Raw genomic sequence first — 21,523 nt, 5'->3', positions numbered from 1 at the left:
TGCAGTCCCAATGCCAGGCCCTCCCTCAGCATCACCTCCCTCAGCATCACCGCCCTCAGGTCTGCCCCGCCCACTCCGCTGATGGATGGAGCTCAGGCCCCCGGGCTCTGTCACAGGCTCCCTTTCCCTGACCTGGGTTGGGCTCTAACACCTCAGTAATCTGGGGGGAAAGCTCCAGGGTGCAGCCGGAAAAGAGGAGCTTTTGCCAGCCTCTCAATTGCACTGAGGCCAGGGAGCTGGGCTTCCCCAGAGCTAAGGCACTCAACAAAGTCATGGCAGGCAGTGGCGGATGAGGACCTGAACCTGCGATGTCTTGTCCAGAACCTTCTGTCTCAGCACCTCCCCCTGCCGCCCTTCCCTTCCAGCTCCCAGCAACAGATAGAGAGCTTGTGTGCCCCACAGGGTTGGGAGAAAACCCCAGAACAGGGCCTCGGCACGGCAGTCTGGGTGGGGGACCCCAGAGCCAGGCACGGGCGGTCGGAGGTAGTCTCCTGTGCATGGCCCAGCTCCTGGCACATCCAAGACAAACCGTGTTTGTAACTCACTTTTATTGTTTCTTTATAAACTTCCTCTCACATGGAGGAATATATTGTTATAGTCATTAGCTTATCTCTTTTCTTTTTTTAAAACTCTATGCTAACAGCAATGGAGCCAAGAGGAGGAAAAACGTAAGCTACGATAGAAAGGCACTTAGAACCTGTTAGAATACTGATATCCTGGAATGTGCAACAACAAACCGACAACAACGACACGTATACCGGCCCCTTCGGGCCTGGTCTATCACCGAGTCACATGCTGAGCTAATGTCACCTTCCAGTGCCCTGTTCCTCCGCTCCCGGGGCTTGAGTCTCAAACCCCTCACCCCAATGGGGACTTAAGGCCTGGGGCCCTTAGTGGGGGTGGGGGTACCTGGGTCCTGGGTGGGGCGCGAGGGAAGGAGACCAGCTCCCTCCTGCTTTGCTCACAGCCCCTTCAAGGGGCAAAGCCAGTGCTGCCGGGCCCTGTCAGTGGGCCGGGTCAGGGTGACCCCTCTGGGACAGAAGGGCAGTCCAGGAAAGGGCAGGGTCAGCAGAGCTGCTCAGAGGAGGGAAACTGCAGGGCTGCTAAGGATCCCCCTGCAGTCCCATAGCTCCCTTGTTCTGCAGCCGGTGACACAGAGGGCTTGGTCACTGTGGCCAAGGGCAGGGCAGGCCTAGGAGCCAGACAGCTCCTGACTGCTGGGCTAGCACCTCCCAGACCGAACCAGGCCCCCTATGGGGAGGGAACGTGAGGGCTCAGGGCAGGGAATGAGACATGTGCTGCACCGCCAGGGCCTGTGGGAGAGCCCAGCTCCCTGGGCTTGGGCAGCAGTGTGGGCTCTGGGGTACATGGAGCCCCAGCATCCTTCGCTTATTCTGGCCCCCCTCCATGGGGGAGCAGAGCAGGGACACCTAGGGCAGGAGCTCATCTCAAAAGCCAAAGGAAGCAGCCAGGTCGCCAAGTCCAGGCTTTTTCATTTGGTTCCCCTTCCCAGGCAGAGGGGCGGGGCCCTCCCAAGGGCATCCTTGGCTACTTCGTGGCCCCTCTTCCCCTCCTCAAGCCCAGGTCCTTTCATCCATGGCCTCTGGAAGCTCCTGTGCCCAGCACCAGCCTGGAGCCCTCCCTCACCTGTGCTGGCCTTGACTTGGTGCCCCCAGGACAGGAGCCGTATCCCAGCCCAGGGTTGTGCCTAGCCAGCCTCCCCTCCTAACAACACCCTGCAGGCCTCCACAGCCCCTTGTGCAGGGTGGCACCGCCCCAGGCCAGGCCAGGCCCAGCCCCACCTATTCCCTGAGCTGGGCCGGCCCCAGGTCCTGGCACCTCTCCCCGCTCCGCTCAGGGCTCCCTGAAAGTAGAGGGAGGCCCAGTGGTGAAGGGGCAGATGAGTAGTCAGCCAGTCCCCTCAACCTGGAGTGTCAGCCAATCCAGAGGAAGGACTGACCCTCGGGCAGCGTGCTGGCTGCTGCAGATGGCGGGCAGTGAGGGGCAGCTGGCAGAGCGGGCCTCCCTCTCCAAGCTGGGAGGCGCCTTGTCATAAGGTAAGGTGGCTTCTTCCTGTGGCTTTGCCAGGGCCTGCGTCTGTCTTGCTCTCCCACTGGAGGGTAGACCAGAGGGAAAGGGGTCAGGAGCCCCCAGAGCAGGGGCCCAGTGAGGCTAGGCAGGATGGGGTGGGGCCTTGATCCCAGGGGGTCCTCACAGCTCACCATCAAAGGGGGTGGGGAGGGAGCCTGGCACTAGTCAGGAGGGCAGATGCCACCCCACCACCCCCACTGCTGGGACAGGGCTGGCAGGTGGGCAAGGGAGGGAGGGTGACCTGCCCGGTTGACCACTGGATGAGGGTGGCACTAGAGTTGAGGGACGGGGGGACTGAGGGCTAGGTGGAGGATGGGGTGGGGTGGGGCAGAGGTGAGCCAGGCCTCAGCACCCAGGAGCACAGCTCTCCCTAGCTGGCAGACCCAGTTCCTCCCGCCTGGGGTGCCAGCAATGCCCTTCTAGCACCATCCTTGCTGCCCAGCTTATCTGGGGCTGGGTCTGCCCAGGGGACACAGCCAACTGGGCCCTGGGGCAGGAGAACATTATTGCTATTTCGCAGAAGAGTTTCCGTTCGTCGGGGGGCAGGGCTGGGAGCCGCCGGCTGGGCTACAGGTGGTCGGCGTCCACTGAGTGGGTTCAGTTCACCACAGCCGGTTTGAGCAGCACGGAGCCCGGCGGGATGACCACCCAGCCAGGAGTGAGCGCCTCTGGGCTGCTGGCCGCCGAGTTGACGCCTGTGGACAGGTCCAGCACGGTGCCCGGCAGCAGGGGGAGGCCATCGGGACTTGGCCGGGAGCGGCCGCTCTCAGTCCTCTCCAGGGGTGTCTTGTGGCCATCCATGCCCAGGGCCCTGGCCGGCACCGCCCCACGCCCCTTCTCCCCCTCGGCCTTGCCGCCAGCGGAGCCAGCGAGGAGGGAGACCACGGGCAGGCCCAGTCCGCCAGCCCCAAAGGGCGAGGGCAGCAGCGGGTTCTTGGCCAGATTGAGGGGCAAGACGGGGCCAGGCAGCCCAGGACCCATGCCTCCTGCACCCCCACCACTCCCAGCATTGCCACAGGCTAGGGCGCTGAGGTCAAGGGGGCCGGGGGCCAGGGGCAGAGGCAGGCCGGGCAGGCCGGGGCCTCCGAAGAGGGCAGCCGGGTTGGGGATGATGATCTGGGCCCCGCTGACATAGGGGCTGCCGTCAGGGGAGGGCAGCGGTGGTTTGGGGGGCGGGCGAAGTTGCAGCAGCTCTTGCTGCTCATGCGACACAAAGTGGCCGTGGGCCTTGATATGTTTGCGCAGCGAGCTGGGGTCCGTGTAGCGCTTGTGGCAGCCAGGCATCTTGCAGTAGTAGGGCTTGTCCACGTAGTGGGTACGTGTGTGCTTGAAGCGGTCACTGGAGTTGGAGTAGCGCTTGTTGCAGCCCTCGTAGGGGCACACGTAGGGCTTCTCGCCTGTGGGCGGCGCCGGTGCCGGTGTGAGGGGCTCCCGCCGCCCAGGCCATCCCAGCCCAGTTTCCCACCACCCACCACCCACTCAACAGCCCCTAGGCCCCTCACCCCAGACCGAGCAGAGGCTCGGAAAATCAGACAGCAGAGGCTGTCTGATTTGGGGGGCGGTGTCCTCAGCACCGGCAGGAGCTCTGACTCCAGTGGGGACGGCAGGTTGTGGCCGCTGAGAAGCCAGCCTGCGGCCTGGCTGTGTGTGCCCTTGGCCTCAGGCCTGTGCTTCAGACTTTGATGACAGTGACCACTTCCACAGGTAATTGCTTAAAGACCCTGCTAGGGCCTGGCTCACAGTGAGCGCTGCGTGGATGCCCTTGGCCCTGACTCAACACAGTTCCTCCAGATTTACGAAAGGGCTGCTCCCACTGACCAGGGCTGGTCGGAGCCCTGTGAAGCTGTGAGCCTTTAAGATGTGCCTCTAGTGTAAAATATACACCGGAGTCCACAGACTTTGTAGGAAATGAAGAATATCAGTGTCTCCTTGATGTGTGTGGCGTTTTTTTGTTTGTTTGGTTTTTGGCCACGCAGTGCAGGCATTCGGGATCTTACTCCCCTGATCAGGTATTGAACCTGCGCCCCCTGCATTGAAAGCACAGTCTTAACCACTGGACCGCCAGGGAAGTCCCTCCCTGATATTTTAATATTGAATTGACAACATTTTGAATATATTGAGTTCAAGAAAATTTATCATTGTAATTCACCTCACCGTGTATTTCTTTGTACTTTTTTCAATGTGGGCGATTAGGAAATTTAAAATTAAGGGGCTTCCCTGGTGATCCAGTGGCTAAGACTCCACACTCCCAATGCAGGGGCCCCGGGCTTGATCTCTGGTCAGGGAACTAGATCGCACATGCTACAACTAAGAGTTCCCGTGCCGCAACTAAGATCCAGCGCAGCCAAATAAATAAATAAATATTTTAAAAATAAATAAATTAAGTGTGTGGCTCTGCTGGCCAGTGCTGGCCCTATTGTGTGCTGGGGTCCATGAGAAGCGAGCAGACACACTGCAGTCACAGGTGGCATGAGTCGACGATCATACGAACACAATGCCGAGTGTGACACAGGAAGACGAGTCTGTGTCCCGAGAGCGCGTGGCGAGGGTCTGACCCACGGGAGAGGACTCCCCAGCAAGTGGCACTCGGAAAGGTACCGCCAAACAGTTGGGGTATGCGCCTGTCTCTTGGCTGCGGGGATGGCCCGGTGCCTGCGCTCCAGCCCCGCCCTCACCTGTGTGTGACCGGTTGTGGATCTTCAGGTTCTCCAGGCGGGAGAAGCTCTTGCTGCAGGTGGGGCAGCGGTGCGGCTTCTCGTTGGTGTGTGTGCGGATGTGGATGAGCATCTTGTATCTGCTCCAGGGAGGGCACAGGAGGAGCAAAGCTCAGCCGCTGGACACCCAGGCCCCGCTTCCCGCCCACCTCGCTCTCCCTCACCTGGCGTTGAAGCCGCGCCCATGGCGGGCACAGCCCTCCCAGTGGCAGCAGTAGCCTGCGTCCTTTTCGGGCTTGACGTGGTAGTCGTTGACGTGGTCCACCAGGTCTTGTAGGAGCTCGAAGGGCTGGTTACACTGCAGGGCCAAGAGTGTGCTGAGCCCGAGTGGGGCCGCCACCTGCCCCGGACCCTGCCCCACTCGTCCCAACCCCCACTCACCTTGGCCCAGCGACACACCAGCTGCTTGGGCAGGGGCAGCTCTGGCGAGAGGCACTTGTCCTTGGGGGCGGTGAGGAATGAGGAAGCAGGCAGGTGCAGGGCCCCCCCGGAGCCTAGGGGCAGGAAGAACTGGAAGGAGCTGGGGACACTGTCCAGGTAGCGCAGTGGCTGGAGGTCCTGGGGGAGAGCAGGGGGCAGAGCTGGTCAGCACCTGCCCATGGACCAGTGGGCCCAAACCCCACCCCCACACCCCCAGTCTCCCTCTGTCTGGGAGTTGAGCTGTGTCCCACATGAGGACATGTCCCAGCCCCAACCCCTGGTACCTGTGTGCATGACCTTGTATAGAAATAGGGTCTTTGCAGATGTAAGTTAAGAGGTCAGACTGGACAGGGGCCCTAAACCCAGTGACCATTGTCTCCATAAGAGAAAGGGAGATTTGGACACAGACACACAGAGGGGGGGAGGCCATGTGATGACAGAGGCAGAGGGTGGAGTGACATGGCTAGAAGGCAAGGAGCACCTGGAGCCGCCAGAAGCTGGGAAAGGTTAAGGGCGGACTCCCCCCAGAGCCTTCGGAGAGAGCATGGCCCTGTCAACACCTTGATTTTGGACTTTAGCTTCCACAATAATACATTTGTTTTAAACTACCCGGTTTGTGGTCCTTTGTTACAGTGGCCCCAGGAATACACCTTCTCTAGAACACACATCCCCTCCTTACCGGGCCAGTGGGCACTGCAGGCAGGTCCCCATTGCCCTGGCGCTCAGGGGACAGCGAGCTGCTGCCATTGGGCGAGTCCAGCCCGGAGGGCGGCGACAAGCTGAGGTCCACCAGGGGGGCTGCTGAAAAGCGTCCCTCTACCTTCTCGGGGAACTTGGGGTTCAGCAGGAAGCCTAAGGGAAAGGCATGATTCAGGGATACTGGAGCCAGGAGTTCTGACGGGCCAGGCCCTCCTGCCCACGACTCCTCCACTGTGACTCTGGAAGCAGACAGCAGCCACGCCCTGCCCGCCCCCCTGCACCACCCTGGGACCCAGGAATCTGAGTAGCAGCCTGTATAGCTGACAAATGTGACCTCTGCTGTGGTGAGAGCTCAGCCGCTGGTTAAGATGGGAAGTACCCATTTTACAGATGGGAATGGGCTGGCACACAGGGTAAGTAACTGAATAGGGACTGGAACCCAGGGCCCCTGGTTCCCCATCACAATGTCAGTTAGGGACCTTTCTCTCTCTCCGGTCCCTTTCTGCCCCCTTCTGTAACATGAAAGGTTTGGGCTGGGCTGCTTCCACAGCCTACCAGCTCAGACATGGTAGATCTGGTTTTCAGGGTCCACCAGAGACGAAGCAGACCTGAGCCCCATGTACCCCCTGATAAGCACTTGCTGGGCTCGGTCCCCAGTCTCAATTGGTCTGGGTGACCAACCACTCTGCCTCAGAGCCCAGACACTGGGCCACGGGGCCTTTTGTTACTACCCATGAATCCCCCGTGCCCCTTACCAGCTCCTCCAAATTCTCCCAGAGGCCTCAGTCTGAATCCTGGCTCTGCTGTGCCAGCTTCAGAAGCTGGGCAAGTCAGTTCCCTCCTCCCAGGGACAGTGTCACCTCCAAAGATAAACTGCTGGGAGGATGGATGGACAGTGTGGAGGGTGCTCTAAGTAAGGCTGTGAGGGGCTGTGACTATGTCCTGGTGGATACACCTGGGACGTTTTTCCTATCGCCAGGGCTCCATCAGGGCTCAGAGACTGCCGCCCTGCCCGGGCACTGTACCTGAGGGCGGAGAGCCCGGGGAGCCCGGGGTGGGGCTGTCATCCACCAGGCCGAGCTCCCTGTGCAGAGCTCGGTGCCGGACCGCACTCAGTGTCCTCTCCCGCTTCTCTCTCGCCGCCCGGAGCTTCGTGATGCTCAGCTTCAGGTCGAGCGGTTCGTCCAAGGAGTGCATGGTGATGGGGGCTGCGGGGGGTGGGGTGTGTGGCACCAGGCAGCAAGGGGCTCCCAAGCTGGTATTCAGGCAGGAACCTGGGAGAGGACAGGACCTGTGTTGTGACACTGTGACCCCAGACTCGGGCTGAGCCTATTAAAGCCCACAGGAGCGGAGGGGCAGTGGGTGTTGGGCAGTGTGAAGGCTGTCTCCCTGGGTAGAGAGACCCTCTGAGTGGCTCTGGACAGCAGGTATCATGGTGAGCCAACCACCAAACCCACAGCTAACTCCTCCACTTCCCATGAGACTTTTCTGGGAAGCAAAGCTCACAGGGTCCATTCTGCCATGAATGGAGTTTTAGCGACACTGTCTCAGGTTGCAGAGCTAGGAAGTGGCCGAACCAGCAGATTCAAGGCCACATCTTCCCCCTGGAACTGGCCAGGCAAGTCCCAAAGTTCATTTCTGACTGAGTGGGAAGTCATGCCTGGGTCATATGCCTGGTATGAGCTGGGAGACCCAGAACCAGGCCAGGAGGGCAATGAGTGTCCTCCCAGGTGGCTCTCAGAGGTGTTAGTTACTGACCGCTAGCACCTAGGCAGCTGTGGTCACCTCCAAGGGAATGAGGCTGAGAGCTTGTCCCAGGCAAGCCGTGCGAAGCCTGGCCTGGCCCCAAGGGTTGGGCAGACAGACAGGTGGCCTTGCCTCCCAGGGGCAGTCCAAGGAGAGGGTCCCACAGGCATGGGGAGCCCGAGGGCTCTGGGCCACCACCAGGGGGCAGCTGGGGACTGTGGCCCAGCCAGGGGCAGGGTAGTGGGAAGTGATCGGCTGTCTAGTGGTTAGTAAAACACATACATACATAATTTTTTTTTAATGGTGATGATATTCTTTTGAGTGGTGAATTTTCACCACTTTGAATTTCTCAATGGTGTAATTTTCTTCACATATAAGTGACCCAAGAGCAAGGGTCCTTTATTCCAAATTCAAAGATCATTTTTTACAGCAGCAATCTTTTCACATGCTGGGAAATGGTGTTTCCTTGTGTTTGTTAATTGAGATGATCACACCCTGAAAATCTATCTGCCAAACAAGATACTTACTCTCTGTCGTTCATGGAATCTAGCTCTTCACAATTTAATAGGGAACATTCCCGAGACTACCACATGGTTCGTAAAAGACTTCGTGTATTTCACCAGTGTGTATGTTTGTAGAGCTGCCTGGAGCTCTCACCACGGAGCAGGATGGGGACCCCACGTCCTCACTCATCTTCTCCAGACCAAGCCCCTCAGCAACTTGGAGCTTTCCCCAGCTCCAAGCCCGGGCTCATCAGTCTCCCCAACAAGCTCCACTTCTGCCAAGACCCTCCACACACACAGGTAACAGTGGTCCCCTCCCTCACTTAGGACCCTCTGCTTCTGGGGACACACCCCCAGACCCCAGCACGTGGCTAACATTGGAGTCTCTGAGCCTGGGGAGGGGGCAGCATTATCAGAGAATGGGTGGCCACACTTGGCCATGGGACCGAGGTCTGTGACTTTACTTTTCCCTGTTAAACTCCATCAGGTGGGAGCTGGCAGATCTGTTTGGATTAACCCGCAGGCCATGCATGGGCCAGGGGCTCCCAGTGATGCCGGGGGGCTGGGACCAGACTGCCACCCTGTCCCCTTAGGAGCTCCAGACCCAGATGGGCAGGTGACAGTGATGGATGGACCTGGGCCCCCTCCACTCTTCCTCTGGCTGGGCAGGGAGCTGCCCTCTGCCTGACCCACCCCCCCCAGTTATGTCTGTCTGTCTGTGTGTCTGCCTGTCCCTCCACCTGTTTATTTTTAGACACAGGCCCAGTCCAACCTCCCTGAAGCTCCTCTGTGCTGGGAGCCTGGAAGGGGAGGAAGGAAGTAAATATTTATGCTGATTAAGAATTCAGGAGCCAGGAAGGGCTGGTGGCCTGGTCCTTCAGCTGGCCTAGAGCCACAGGCCTCCCCACAGCCTCTGTCCCCCACCCCCCTACCCGACCTTCTGGAGAAGGGGACCACGAGGGCAGGATGGTTTGGGAACTGGGAATTCAGACTGACACTCTCATTGGAAACACTGCCCAAGTAACATCGTTTGGCACCTGCCCGATGCCCTCTCTTAAGGCCAGAGGGGAGCCAGGGAGGAGCCATGGGTCACCTTGTTTTGAAGACTTGTAGGAGATACTGCCTCAGCCCAGAACTAGGGAGGACCCCAAAAGGAGCTTGTCTCCCAGGGTGAGGCTGGGACTACAGCACCCCTCTTAATCAGCAGACCCAGTCCCCAGAGACCCCCCCCAACACTCCCTGCCACTGGGTACTGCCCTGGGAACAGGGGTTCATTCTGATGAAAGCCAGAGCCCAGCCAGGAGGTCCAGCCTCCCCACTCCTGGGAAAGGAGGAAGGAGCCGCCCCCAAAAGCCCACAGCTCCCTACCCTGGGCTGTCCCCACCCACGCGGAGACGCCTGTGACCCCCACTCCTGCTCTGACCTTGGCCAACCTCAAAGTGTCCCCTTCCACCCCTGACCCACAGCCAGCAGTGGCCAGTTCTGGGCTTGGGCTCTGCTCTTTGTTCCCGGGCTGGGTGATGGGGGCAGTCCTGAGCCAGGGTCACATTCTCCTGTGCCTTAGAGGCCCCGAGTGGGTAAGCAGCCGGGCCTGGAACCCTGGGACTTGTGCTGTGATCACCTCCGGAGGCCGGCATCCAGCCATCACCCGATCGATTTGGGGGTGGGGAGGTGGACACTCGATGTCTGTTTCCCAGAGGAGAGGGACGCTCCGAAGGGTGACCCGCCTCGCTGAGAGTAGAGGCGAGTCTCTTAGCGCGGAGCCTGGTTGCGGAACCCTGGCCTCAGTTTCCCGCTGATCGCGAGGTGACACAACAAGCGCCCCGCTAGCGCGGGGTCATGCGGTCCCCGAGTGCGGGGGTTGGGCGGGGAGGCGGCGCCGAGGTGGCCGCGCAGCCGGGCGCCGCTGCTCCAGCTGCGAAAGGAACTAATTAGGGCGGAGGGAGCGGGAGGAAGCGGCGCGGGTGGGAGAGCCTGGGGGTGGCGCGGGGACCACCGGGGCGGCGGGGGCGGGGCGGGGTCACCTCGAGGGTGGGCCGCGGTGGCCCTCGGGGGCCCGGCCCCCGCCCCGCCGCGCCCGCCTGCTGGCCGAGCGTAGACAATGGCCACTATTGTGCGCCCTCCGGCCGCGCGCAGACGGCCCCCAGCTGCAAGGCCCGCAGCGCCCTCCTGACCCTACCTGGCAGCCCGGCCCACCCCAGCGGGTGGCGGGGCCGGCCCCTCGGGGAAACTAAGGCCCGGACAAGTCACCGCCTCCGCCAGGGTCCTGCGGCATGGGGTGGAACGCACACCTGAAAGCGGGGGTCAGCATCCATTAAGCACCTACCATGTGCCAGGAGCCATCTGCACGAATTCTCTGGACCCTCTAAAGTCGCTCTTGTGAGTGACGCCGTTGGTTTCCCTATGGCACAGATGGGGAAACTGAGGCTCAAGGTCACCAGACTAATGGGAGCCCCCGGCAGGAATCTGCTCTGGAGAAAGCCCCTCGTCCTTGCTTGGGAGAGGGCAGCTGGCTGGGCCTGAGCCGGGAGAAGGGCCTGAGTGGATGGAGGCGGCGGGCTTAGCACGACCCCTGAGAAGCGCTCAGGGTCTCCTTGGCAGAAACAGAGGACAGGGCCCCTGTAAGAGGGGCCTCCCTGCCCACCCCAGAGCAGCGTGGGACCAGGTGAGCGAGCACCAGGGTAGCAGTGTTGTCAGGGCAACGAGAGGCACACCCCTTATTCCCAGGGGTTGTCCTGAAACTGCCCTTTGAGCAGCCGTGACCCGTCCAGCCTAGGACGTGGGGACCAGGACCCAGGAGGTACCTCTCAAAAGCCCACGTGACTTTCTTGCTATGGAATGGAAAGCAGAAGCAAGTCCCTGGCTTCCCTGCATCTGGAAGGGTGCCCCTACATCTGGTACAGGGACCATCATTGTTCAGCACGTGAGTCTTACAGAGGGGGAAGCTGAGGGCTGGGAGGGGAGACCTCTGGCCCAGGTTGCATGAGTGGGTGGCATGCCCACTGTTTAAGGAAGGTGTTGTTTCATCCCCATTTACAGATGCAAAAATTGAAGCTCAGGGAGATTAAGTGATCTGTCCAGGGTCACACAGCTTGTCTGTGGCAGAGCTGGGTTTCAAGCCCACGTGAGCCCAGAAGCTGTGTTCACCATTAGCCCCTCCTGGGCTCATGGACGTGGGAAGGGTAAGGCAAAGGGGGTCTGGCTTCCCACCCCCTCCCTGCCCAGGGGTTTGTGGGAGCTAGGTGCAGAGCCCAGGAGGGACAGCAGGCTGTGAGTGGATGCTGGAGGGGCTGACTATTGGGGGGGCCCACAGGGAGGCCTGGGGAGCTGAGGGCAGATATGCTACCAAAGCAAACGGCCCCACAGCCCTGCATTCCTGGGAACTGCTGTGGTGCCCTGCTCTGGCCAAGAGCTCCACCATCCTCAGCCACGCAGTGGCCGGGGCCAGGGGGCAGGGGCAGGCCTCATCTTCTCAGGGCCCCCCTTTCTGACCAGGCCACAGAGCAAGGCTCCAGTATGAGTCAGACCACCTGGGTCTCCAACTTGGTTCTGCCACTTCCTGCCCATTTGACTTAGGGCAAGTCACCTCCCAGTCTGAGCCTCATTGTTGTCATGTCTAAAACAGGACGATAATCATAGTATAAGACATACACCTCGGGCTTCCCTGGTGGCACAGTGGTTAAGAATCCACCTGCCAATGCAGGGGACACGGGTTCAAGCCCTGGTCCGGGAAGGTCCCACATGCCGCGGAGCAACTAAGCCCGTGCACCAAAGCTACCGAGCCTGCGCTCTAGGGCCTGCGAGCCACAGCTACTGAAGCCCACGTGCCTAGAGCCTGTGCTCCGCAACGAGAAGCCCTAGCACTGCAACAAAGAGTAGCCCCCACTCGCCGCAACTAGAGGAAAGCCTGCGAAAGCCTGCGCCCAGCAACAAAGACCCAACTCAGCCATAAATAAATAAATAAATTTAAAGACATACCCCTCATTGGATTTTGGGGAGAAATCAATAAAATGGTGCATATCCAATGATTAACGTTTCCCGTTAGTACATAATGTTGAGCACCTAGAACACTGCTGGGCGCATAGTAGGTGCTTAATCAAACTTGTGAATGAATTGTCACCAGCGCTGCTGAGTCCCCCAGTCTTTGGCCAGTTTGGGGCTGTGAAGACAGCTGAGAGGGAACCGGCCCTCCCACTGTAATCACAGACATAGTCTCACCCTCAGCTGGGAGTTCCTGTACTTCAGTTGAGGGTGTAACTAAACAAGCTTGTGCCCCTCGGAGGGCCGCAGTCTCTGCTATCCGGTGGAGTGGCCACAGCTAACCCAAGCCACCTTCCAGAGCCCGGCTGCATCAAAGAAAGAGCACTGGGAGGCCCTGGAGAGGCTCTGAGCAGCCCTGGAAGAAGGAAGCCTCCTCCAAGGACCCAGGGGGCTTATCCTGAGGCTTCGACCCAAGCAGGCCCCAGGAGAGGGGTGAGTGCCGGCAGCATTTCCTGGAAGAGCGTGGGGTTCGCCTTCCCCAGGAACCTCTTGCTTGACAAGCAGACCCCGCCCCCACCCCAAGATGGGCACTCAGCCAGCATGGGGGTGAGGGTGGGGGGCTTCCCCAGGTCCCCTGGAGGGCAGACCGTGCCCAGGTGAGAGCTCAAGGGCCTCCAGGTGACGCAACCAGGGCTGAGCTCTCTGCTTAGCCATGGGGGCCTCGGGGAAGCTCCCAGCTGGGCACCTCCTGAGCAGGGGTGCATGCCGGAACCCCCACTTGGGTACATTTAGAAAGCGCTACCCAGAGTCAGGCTACCAGGTCCCAGTCCCCTGTCACACCTTTGAGACTTGGTTTCCTCATCAGGAATACAGGTCCCATGGATAAGGTGCCAGCTCATGGGGCACTCCACAGGGAGAGCTTGCCAGGCACCTGGCACACAGGAGGTGCCAGCAACTGGTAGCCCTGAAGATTCTTGTTTCCAGCCCTGAGCTGGGGGTGCCCCACACAGTAACTCAGCCTCCAAGGTCACCCAGATGATTCAGGCAGCACTGATGCTGGAAGGCAAGCAGCTGGCTCCCCTATGCCCCTCCCCAGCTCCAGCTTCCCAGGAGCTACATTTCCTTCCCCAATGCCAGCAGGGTGACACCAGGCTCAAGCTCAGGGGGTCGGGGGGAGCAGCTCACACATGGGCCAGGCCTGCATATGCACACTCACACAGACACACACACCCATCCAGCTGCAAAGGCCAGCCTGGCACAGAGGCCTCCGCTAGCCTGATGGCTCCAGGCCCATCAAGGCGGGCTTCCCCCACCCCCCACCCCCACCCCCCACCCCCTCACCCCCGCTGCCTGCCTGCCTGCAGCCACCTTTGCACAACTATGTCTGGTATTTTCCTGTCTGCCCAGCTTGGGGGGGTGGGTGCGTGGGGCTATGAGCACTGCCTGCACCTGGGCCTCAGCCAGAGGCAAGCCCTCCAAGCAGCCCCCACGCCCAGGTGGCGGGTGGAGAGGGAAGGGCTGGGCCCCCAGGCCGCCCAAATCCCTGGGAGGGGCCAGCACCAGGGGGGCCAGACAGGGACACACACCAGGAAGGCTTAGGCACAGCAGCCCAGGCCCTGCCAGGCAGCACTGCCCCTCGGAGTGGGCGGGCAGGGCTGGGCACTCCGCCAGTGAGTGCTCTCTAGGGCCTGCAGAGGCGTTGGCCAGTGTCCCACAGGACACGGATGGGCATCCATGGCACCCCCAGACATATAGGCACATACATATGTGTCACACCTGTGCACACACACGCCACACACAGGACACGGCAGGTAACCAGGGTCAGGTTCCTGGACCCAGGAGTCTCGGCTTATGGGTGGGAGCAGGGATGAGGCCCAGTCCCCACAGAGAAGGAAACACTGTGCTTCCCACACTGAGCCTGGCTGCAGGACGAGCCCAGGAGTGCCACCCAAGTCCTGGGGGCCCCTCCTCACGGCCCAACCCTCCCACCACCCCGGGACAGGGACCAGGCCCACTTCGAACAGCCGCTGCCAACTCAAGACGGCAGGAGGCGGCCAGGCAGGCTCTGGACTTTGGCCCTTCCCTCCGCCTCATTTACCAACCACTCAGTTATGCATTCCAACACCAGGCCCTCCGCTCAGTCCTGGGGGCCCACAGATGAATGAGAATGAAGGGCGCCCAGACTCACAGAGGTGAACAATGTTAGGGGTGGGGTGCTCCTGTGTGTGTGTGTTGGGGGGGGTTGGATCCAAGTTGGCCACGTGGACATGGGGTGAAGCGTTGGGGTCCTCACAACGAGTGCTGTGGGCCATCTCTATTCATCCTCAGGACCCTGTGAATTCAGTGCTATTCTCCCCACTTTCCAGATGGGGAAACTGAAGCTCACAGTGGTTCAGTTACCTGCCAAAGTCACAGAGCTTATAAATAGCACAGCTGGGATTCACCTCCAGGATCCAAAGCCCACATTCTTTCTGCGCCCAACACTGCAGAGGCCTGGGAGTGTGGCCCCAACTGACCCACAATGAACCTGCCTATCATTCAGCAGAGGAGGAAGCCCAAGAAAGAGGCTGGGCCAGGACTTGGAGGGTACTGGGGATCCATGGACTGCTCTACACAGAAGACTGCCATCTTCCTTTCCAGCCCAATCTCCTGTTCCCAGGCTCTCCCCTTCAGCACCTCCTTTCTCAGGACTCCCTGCCTCCTGCTCACCTGATGCTCACCTGATGCTCTTGGGTGCTAGCTCCTGCCTCACAACCTTCTGCGCTTCCATATTCTCCTCCAGCTGCCACTCCACTCCGATCTCCTCCTCCAGAGAGTCTCCCCTGATTCACTCTTTGCCTCTTGCAGCCATACATGGCTATTCTTCCAGGTGCCTGGGAGCCGAGCAGAGGACCTGTCTCTGTCCCCACACCGCTAAGGGCAGCATCCCTACCCCTGCAGTGGCCCCTTGCTGCCTGCCACAGTCGCCCTGGGTCCAGGTCCTCACAAGTGCATCACTAATGCCACTCCTTCCACCACAGTGAACTGAGCAGCAATGGGAAGTGCTGGGGACTCACAGCCAGACAACCAGGCCTGCTCCGATTTGATGTGAGCAAGGCTCTGGGCCTCAGTTTCCCCATCGGTGAAAGGAGGGGGCTGGCCAGAGTAGGACCAGAGCTTGAACATCCAAACCACTCCCCTAATGGCACCATCGTACCTGCCCTTCCCTTCTCTCTCTCTCTCTCTCTCTTTTTTTTGGCCATGCTGCAAGGCATGTATCTTAGTTCCCCAACCAGGGATCAAACCCGTGCCCCCTGCAGGGGAAGCACGGAGTCTTAACCACTGGAGTGCCAGGGAAGTCCCCAGCCCTTCACTTCTCAAACACTTGGTACTCAGTGAATGTTTGTTGAATGAATGAGAAATGAATCCATTGGTGGTACCTACCAGCAGGGGAGGTATGGAGGAGCTTAAGACCCAAAGAGGGAAGTGGCTTGCCCACGAGGCAGGGCCCTGACACAGATGTCTCCTCCTCCCTGTCTGGGGCAAGGGACCCAGGAGCAGACCTGGGCGGTGAGGGTAAGGCAGTCAGCATCACCCTGATTGGTTGGGATGACCGGAAGGGCGCAGTTCCCCCAGCTTCGTCTCCTGCCACTCCCACCCAGCCCTGACACAGAGCCGCCCCAGAACAGCTGGTCTAGACCAGGCCCAGCAGGAGCTCCAGCACAAACTCTGGACTCCACCCCCATACCCTCTTCCCAGCCACCCCTGCCCCTCCCCTGCTCCCATTCTGGGCAGCAAAGCAAGTCCAGAAGCCAGGGGCATGAACCCAAAGGAAACACCCACTGGGTGGGGCCGTGCCAGGCCTGGCCTGTTTCAGGCCCTTGGGGCCCAGGACCCACGGGACCACTCAGGGTGTCCACTAGGTATCCTGAAGGGGGTGTTGGGGGCCTGGCCTGGAGGAGGTTGGGGCTGGCAGGCAGACAGCCAGCAGCACTGGAGTGGGGGGTACTTTACAACAGGCAGGACAATGGAGGGTCCCAAAGCCTTGGGGGGAGGTGGACATCACAGCTCTGGGTCAGTCAGCCTGGAAGTGTGGTGATGGGGGTTGCCGGGGGTCTGGACGCAGGAAGGAGTGGCCCTGGGGAGAAATGGCTCAGGCAGGCTGGGACTTGCCAGGCAGACTCAGGTGGACGATGAGGGGGAGGGAGGGAGGCTTCCTCCAGACACAGTTGTCCCCACATGATGCCCATGCAGAGGATGGGGGGCAGCAGAGAAGCTGGGGGGATTCCCAGGCTGAACTGACATTTCAGGGGCCAGGACCACACAATCCTAGGCTTTGGTTCCCCTCTGACCCTCCCTGATCCCAAGTGACCCTGGGCCAAGCCCTCAAGTCTCTGAGCCTCAGTTTCCTCCCCACCCGCCTCCTTACTCCCAGGGTCCCAGTGGGATGCTACCCTGTGAGTGTGTCAGGCAAACATGACCCTCGGTCAGCCAGGCAGGATTGTCTTCCTGGAGGCTCCTGGGGGCTGACTCAGGCAGCTCAGCAGTCTTCTGGGGCTCAGCAGGTTCCCACCCACCCTTGGCCATGACTGGAGGAGGGGGCCAGGAGCCGGGTCTGAGTCCTTCTGCAGATAGCCATCTGCCATGACAGGGGTACGTGTACACATGCATGTCACACATGCTCACATCGGGCCCTCGCTGTGGAGGTACAACCTGGCTTCTCTAGCAGTGAAGACAAAGGACCTGAGGAGGCTCCAGCCACCCCCCAGTTATGGCTCTCAAAGATTCTCAGACCCCCTGCCCATCCTCCACCAGGGGCAACTGGAGCAGATGGGAAGTCCTCCCCCATTGGAATCACCTCCCATCTCTGTGGCCCCCAGGCCCCTCCAGTTACCCAGACCCCCCATCCCATCTGAGAGGGGGAGGGGAGTGGAGAGCCAGAGCACCCTGCCCCCCAAGATGCCCAGAGCAGGGCCTCTACCCTTCCCAGTCTGATGGAGCTTGAAGAGACATGTCCCAGGCAGGAGGCGGGTCAGACCTCTGGGGCTCTCAGAACACCTGGGAGGGGTCCCATAGCCCCAGAGCTGGAATGGGAAAGAGGACCAAGGACCCCAGAAGACCTGAGCCAGGCCTCATCTCCCCCGTGGAGAAGTCTGGAGCTGAGGCCAGGAGGATCAGTGCCAGGGAAAGGATGGAGGCTCAGGGCCCAGTACACACAGCTGCTAGGGCCAGCTCGGGCCCCCCTCAAGAGCAGGCTCCTCTCTTGTGCCAGGCCACCAGACCCCAACCCCATCCTCCCGAGCCACAGCAGACCCAGGAACTCAGGCCCAGATGCCCATCAGCCCTCTTCCACCCTGTGCCTCAGTTTCCTCGTTTGTCAAATAGGGATCAATGAGTCTCTCTCACGAGGCTAATGTAGCAATTTCAGGTGACAGATGTCAGTGCCTGTGATGGCCACTGGAAGGCATCCTTTTGATTTTCTCAGGGAGCTGTTAGAGGCGTTTCTCCCCTGCTGCTCCAACACCTGACCCACTTCACCTCCCCAACCCACCCCCAGCCCCCGGGACCTGAGCTGATATTTTTATTAGTTGGAGAGACAGCAGGGGTTTATAGGGCTAAGTTGGATCCTGGAGAGAAACCTGGGTCTACTCCAGACCCTGCCCCTGCATAAGACACCCCCCACCCACTCAGCAAGTCCATTCCTGTCCAGGTGTCAGGGTCACCCCAACCCTGGCTGATCAGCAAAGCACTAGAGGTCCTGGGTGAAACTGCAGAGTCCCTGCCCCCAGGGTGGGGCTGAAGCGGCCACCCTGGAAACCACTAGGGCAGATGTGTCCCAAGGGCCTTGCAAAAGCTGTGGTGTCTCCCACCCAGGGCTGGAGGCAGGCTGGGGCAAGGCTGGGTATCCCATCCCCGCCTGGCCCTGGCATTTTCAGAGAGGTGAACCCCCAGACTCATGTCTGGACTGTGGCCCATCTCTAGGACCCTTTCACAGGCCCCGGGAGGAGAGGCAATTTGGGTTGGGGGGAGATGCACATCTTTGGCTGGTCCCAAAGACCCCCTTGCCAGCCAGGGACACCCCCACCTCTGAGAAGGGTGCTTATAGAGGTGAAGGGAGGACCACCCAGCACCTTCCAGGGGTCCGCCCTCTGGCCTCAGTCATCTGTGTGAAATATAAAATGGCAATAACCCCGAACAGAGGAGGGCTTCTCAAAGCCTCGAAAAAGGCAGACCCACCCCCCACCGCCCCATTCCACTCAGCTCAGGGCTTCCCCACTGCAATCCGAATTTCCCACTTGGGTGAGGGGCCTCTTCAGCCCTGCCTGGAACACGGGAACCTGGGGAGGCCTCCTGCACGGGAGAGAGCCAGCAGCAGCCCCCGCCCCAACCCCTGGTGTGCCTCTCAGCGCCAGGGGCCCCACCCCAAACGCCTCCCAGAGAGCTCAACTGCACGCCCCAGCCCCACATCTGGTCCCCCAGCCACAGCTGTCGCCACCCTCCCTCATCCTGGGATTGCCCCAAACTCTGCCTGGCGCCTGTCCCCGCCCCCTCGCCCAAGTGGGAAATTCGGATTCCAGGCAAGTCAAGTTGGGGTAGATGGAAATGCACATAGGAAAATGTCAGGAAAACACATTCTTCCTTCTATAAGGCAGCTCAGACCCCGGGAGGATTAGGTGGCAGATGACACTCCCACCACCTGGGCCAAGGCCAGGAAAGGAGGGGAGAAGGGAGAGGGGTCCACACGATGGGGCTGAGAGGGATCCAGGCCCTCTGACAAGCTCCAGAGAGAGGCCCTGGCAGAGCTCTGTCCCCAGACCAGTTTGCCCTTTTGCCCGGCACTCCCAGCAAGGAGGGGAGCCCAGGCAGGAGAAGACATCGCTGTGGCTACCCATTTGCAGCTGGGCTTTTCAGAAACAACAAAAGCTTTGGGGGGGCACTCAGTTCACAGGATTGTTTAAAATGAGGTTTCTGGATGTCTGTGGCATTCAGTTATTCATAGTGGCTCCACCCACGGATAATTGAGAGTTGGCTTTTGTTGGCCTTAGCCCCCTCTTGGCACCCCCCACCCCCAGGTCTTCTCATGGACTCTGCAGGTCAGGAAGCTCACCTTGTCTGACCCCTTGGTTTTACAGAAGAGGAAACTGGGACCCAGAAGGGGGAAGAGCCTGGCCCAAGGACCCTCTGGAGTTGGTGGCACCGCCAAATGTCGAATCCAGGACATCAGACTCCTAGGCCAGGGGCTTTTCCCACTCACCCTCCAGGCTGTGGCCCAGCTCCAGCGAATCCCCCAAAGCCACTGACCCCAAAAGCAGTGGTGCCTGGAAGTGGGGTGACTCACTGTCTGGCTTCCTGGGGCACCTCCTCCCCATCAGTGAGGGAAGGACTGGCAGGTGTCCCTGTGTAGAGAGCCAGGAGCAGGGAGAGGCCCCCCAGGGGTCCTGCATCAGGGTCACTCAGGGGCCAAAGAGCCCCAGCTGGAGGGATTTAACATCAAAGGTCAAAGGTTACAGACAGGGAAGGGCAGGCAGGCATAGGGGTCAGAGGGTCAGCGCTAATGGCAGCTCCGGAAAGGAGGGGGAAGGGAAGGGGCTAAGGAAAATGGGGCTGCTTTCAAGGGGTCTTCAACCCCCATAAATGGTGCCCAAGCCCCTGGCACTGCCTCCTGCTTGGCTGACTGAAGACAGGGCCAAGCCAAGCTGGGCTGGGCTGTGAAATGAGCTGGGCTGGAGCTCAGAAAGGGGTGTCCTGGGAGGTGCCCCCAGGTGCAGCCCCTCCCCCAGTGCCGGCCAGGGCCAGCTGGGAGGCCCAGCCTGGGCCCAGGGGGGAGAAGGAGGAGCAGAGGGGAGGTGCAGAGTAGGTCTTGGAGAGGGTTGTGTGAGCTGGGCTGGAACAGCTGTGGCACCGTGGCACTGGTGTGGGTATTGGGGAGGGCTGGGTGGGTGGGCACACTGAAGGGGCCAGTTTCCCCTTCCCTGGGCCTGTCTTCCATAGCTCCTAGTTAAGCCCCACCTTCCCTCCAGGATGTCAAGACAAGGCATGTAGGACCTTCAGATGGCTGCCTCCAAGGACCACAGCTCAGGCCCTGTCCCTGGCCCAGACCAAGAACCATGGGAGCCCAGGCCTTGGCCAGGTCCCCAGCTGGCCTGGCTGCCCCCTCAGTGTCAAGCGTTCCCTTCAGAGCCAAGATCCTGGGCTGTGATGGCTGGGGGCCCAGGGCTCCTCCCAGGATCCCTTCCCGCTTCCCAGGCCCCAGGGCAGGGCTGGGCAGCTCCCTGCAACCATCACTGCGCAGGGTGGCCGGCCAGGCGGGCCCTCCTGGAGAGGCGGACAGGCCGCATGCTGCCCTGCTGTGGCCTGAGTACCCGGCTGGGCAGGGCAGTGTGCCAAGGCCTCCAGGTGCCAGCCTGGATTCCAGCCCCATCCCAGGGGGCCTTCGGGGAAGCAGGGCGCAGGCATCTCCCTCCTTCGGGATGCACCTGCCTTGCCCCCCTCCTTCCGCCCCCTCCAGACCCTCCCTCAGGCGGGTTGGAAACCCCTGCCCTCCCCACTCTGCCAGACCCTTCTGCTTGCACCCAGACAGCAGGGGAGGAACAAGTGTTGGACAGGACACCAGCTCCCAGTCCTGACCCCCGGGGACGCCTCCCTCCCCTGGCCCGAGGAAGGTCGGGGCTAGCCAGGGGCAGCAGGGGGAGACTTTCCTGGACCAGGGAGGAGACACCTTTCAGCCCCCATCCTAGAAACAGCCCCGCCGTGTGAAGGGGCGGCTGCCCGGCTGCCCCAGACAAGTTCGTGCCCGGGCTCGGGGGTAGGGGTGGGGGCCCCTCTCACCCCGCAGCACGCCCCCCACCGCGGCCGCCCAACTTCCCCGCCGAAGTTTGCTCCCGCCCGGGGCTCAGCCGCAGCTCGACCCGGCCTCCGGACAGAGGGAGGTAAGGAGGGAGAAGAAAGAGAGACGGAGGGACGGGGCCGGGGAGCCGGCGAGGGAGGGAGCGCGCGAGCCAGCGAGCGAGGGAGCAAGCGCGGGGGCCCCGGCGAGGGCTCACAATGGCCCGGGGCGAGGCGCGGACGAGGGAGGGGGAGGCGACCCTCGGGTCCCGCAGCCCCCGCGCGACAGGCCAGCCCCACCCCCCGCCGGTTCCCGTCCCCACGGCGCGATGCCTGGGGGCTTCCTACCTCGGCGGTGGGGGCGGTTGGGCTCCCGGCTGCGGGCTCCGGCGGTCTGGGGGCGGCGGGAGAGCGAGCGGGGGAGGGGGCCGGGCGGGCGGGGGCCAGGGCCCGAGGCTCACGGGGTGCAGGCTCCCCTGGCACGGCCGCCCGGCGCCCGGCCGCTCCGCCACATCTGCAGCTCCGGCAGGGAAGGTGGCCGCGGCGGCCGGGCCGTGCGGGGAT

General features: G+C 61.1%; 1 protein-coding gene across 2 annotated transcripts; it reads right to left on the bottom strand.

The window, feature by feature from the left end:
• Positions 1 to 536: 536 nt before the first annotated feature.
• Positions 537 to 21,523, bottom strand: GLIS2 (GLIS family zinc finger 2). Of its 2 annotated transcripts, none has more exons than XM_059037443.2 (7): positions 21,308 to 21,523; positions 6,950 to 7,198; positions 5,905 to 6,077; positions 5,187 to 5,363; positions 4,970 to 5,103; positions 4,767 to 4,885; positions 537 to 3,488 (listed from the first exon to the last, which is right to left on the bottom strand). In XM_059037443.2, the coding sequence occupies exons 2-7, from the start codon at positions 7,119 to 7,121 to the stop codon at positions 2,689 to 2,691; spliced, it is 1,575 nt and encodes a 524-aa protein (XP_058893426.1). In that variant the 5' UTR covers positions 7,122 to 7,198; positions 21,308 to 21,523; the 3' UTR covers positions 537 to 2,688. The 2 variants fall into 2 exon arrangements, with proteins under 2 accessions (XP_058893426.1, XP_066870349.1); XM_067014248.1 differs by lacking the exon at positions 21,308 to 21,523 and adding an exon at positions 10,500 to 10,574.

Source organism: Kogia breviceps, chromosome 14, assembly GCF_026419965.1.
Source record: "Kogia breviceps isolate mKogBre1 chromosome 14, mKogBre1 haplotype 1, whole genome shotgun sequence".
NCBI classification, from domain to species: Eukaryota; Metazoa; Chordata; class Mammalia; order Artiodactyla; family Physeteridae; genus Kogia; species Kogia breviceps.
This window is presented reverse-complemented; position numbering and strand designations above follow the sequence as displayed.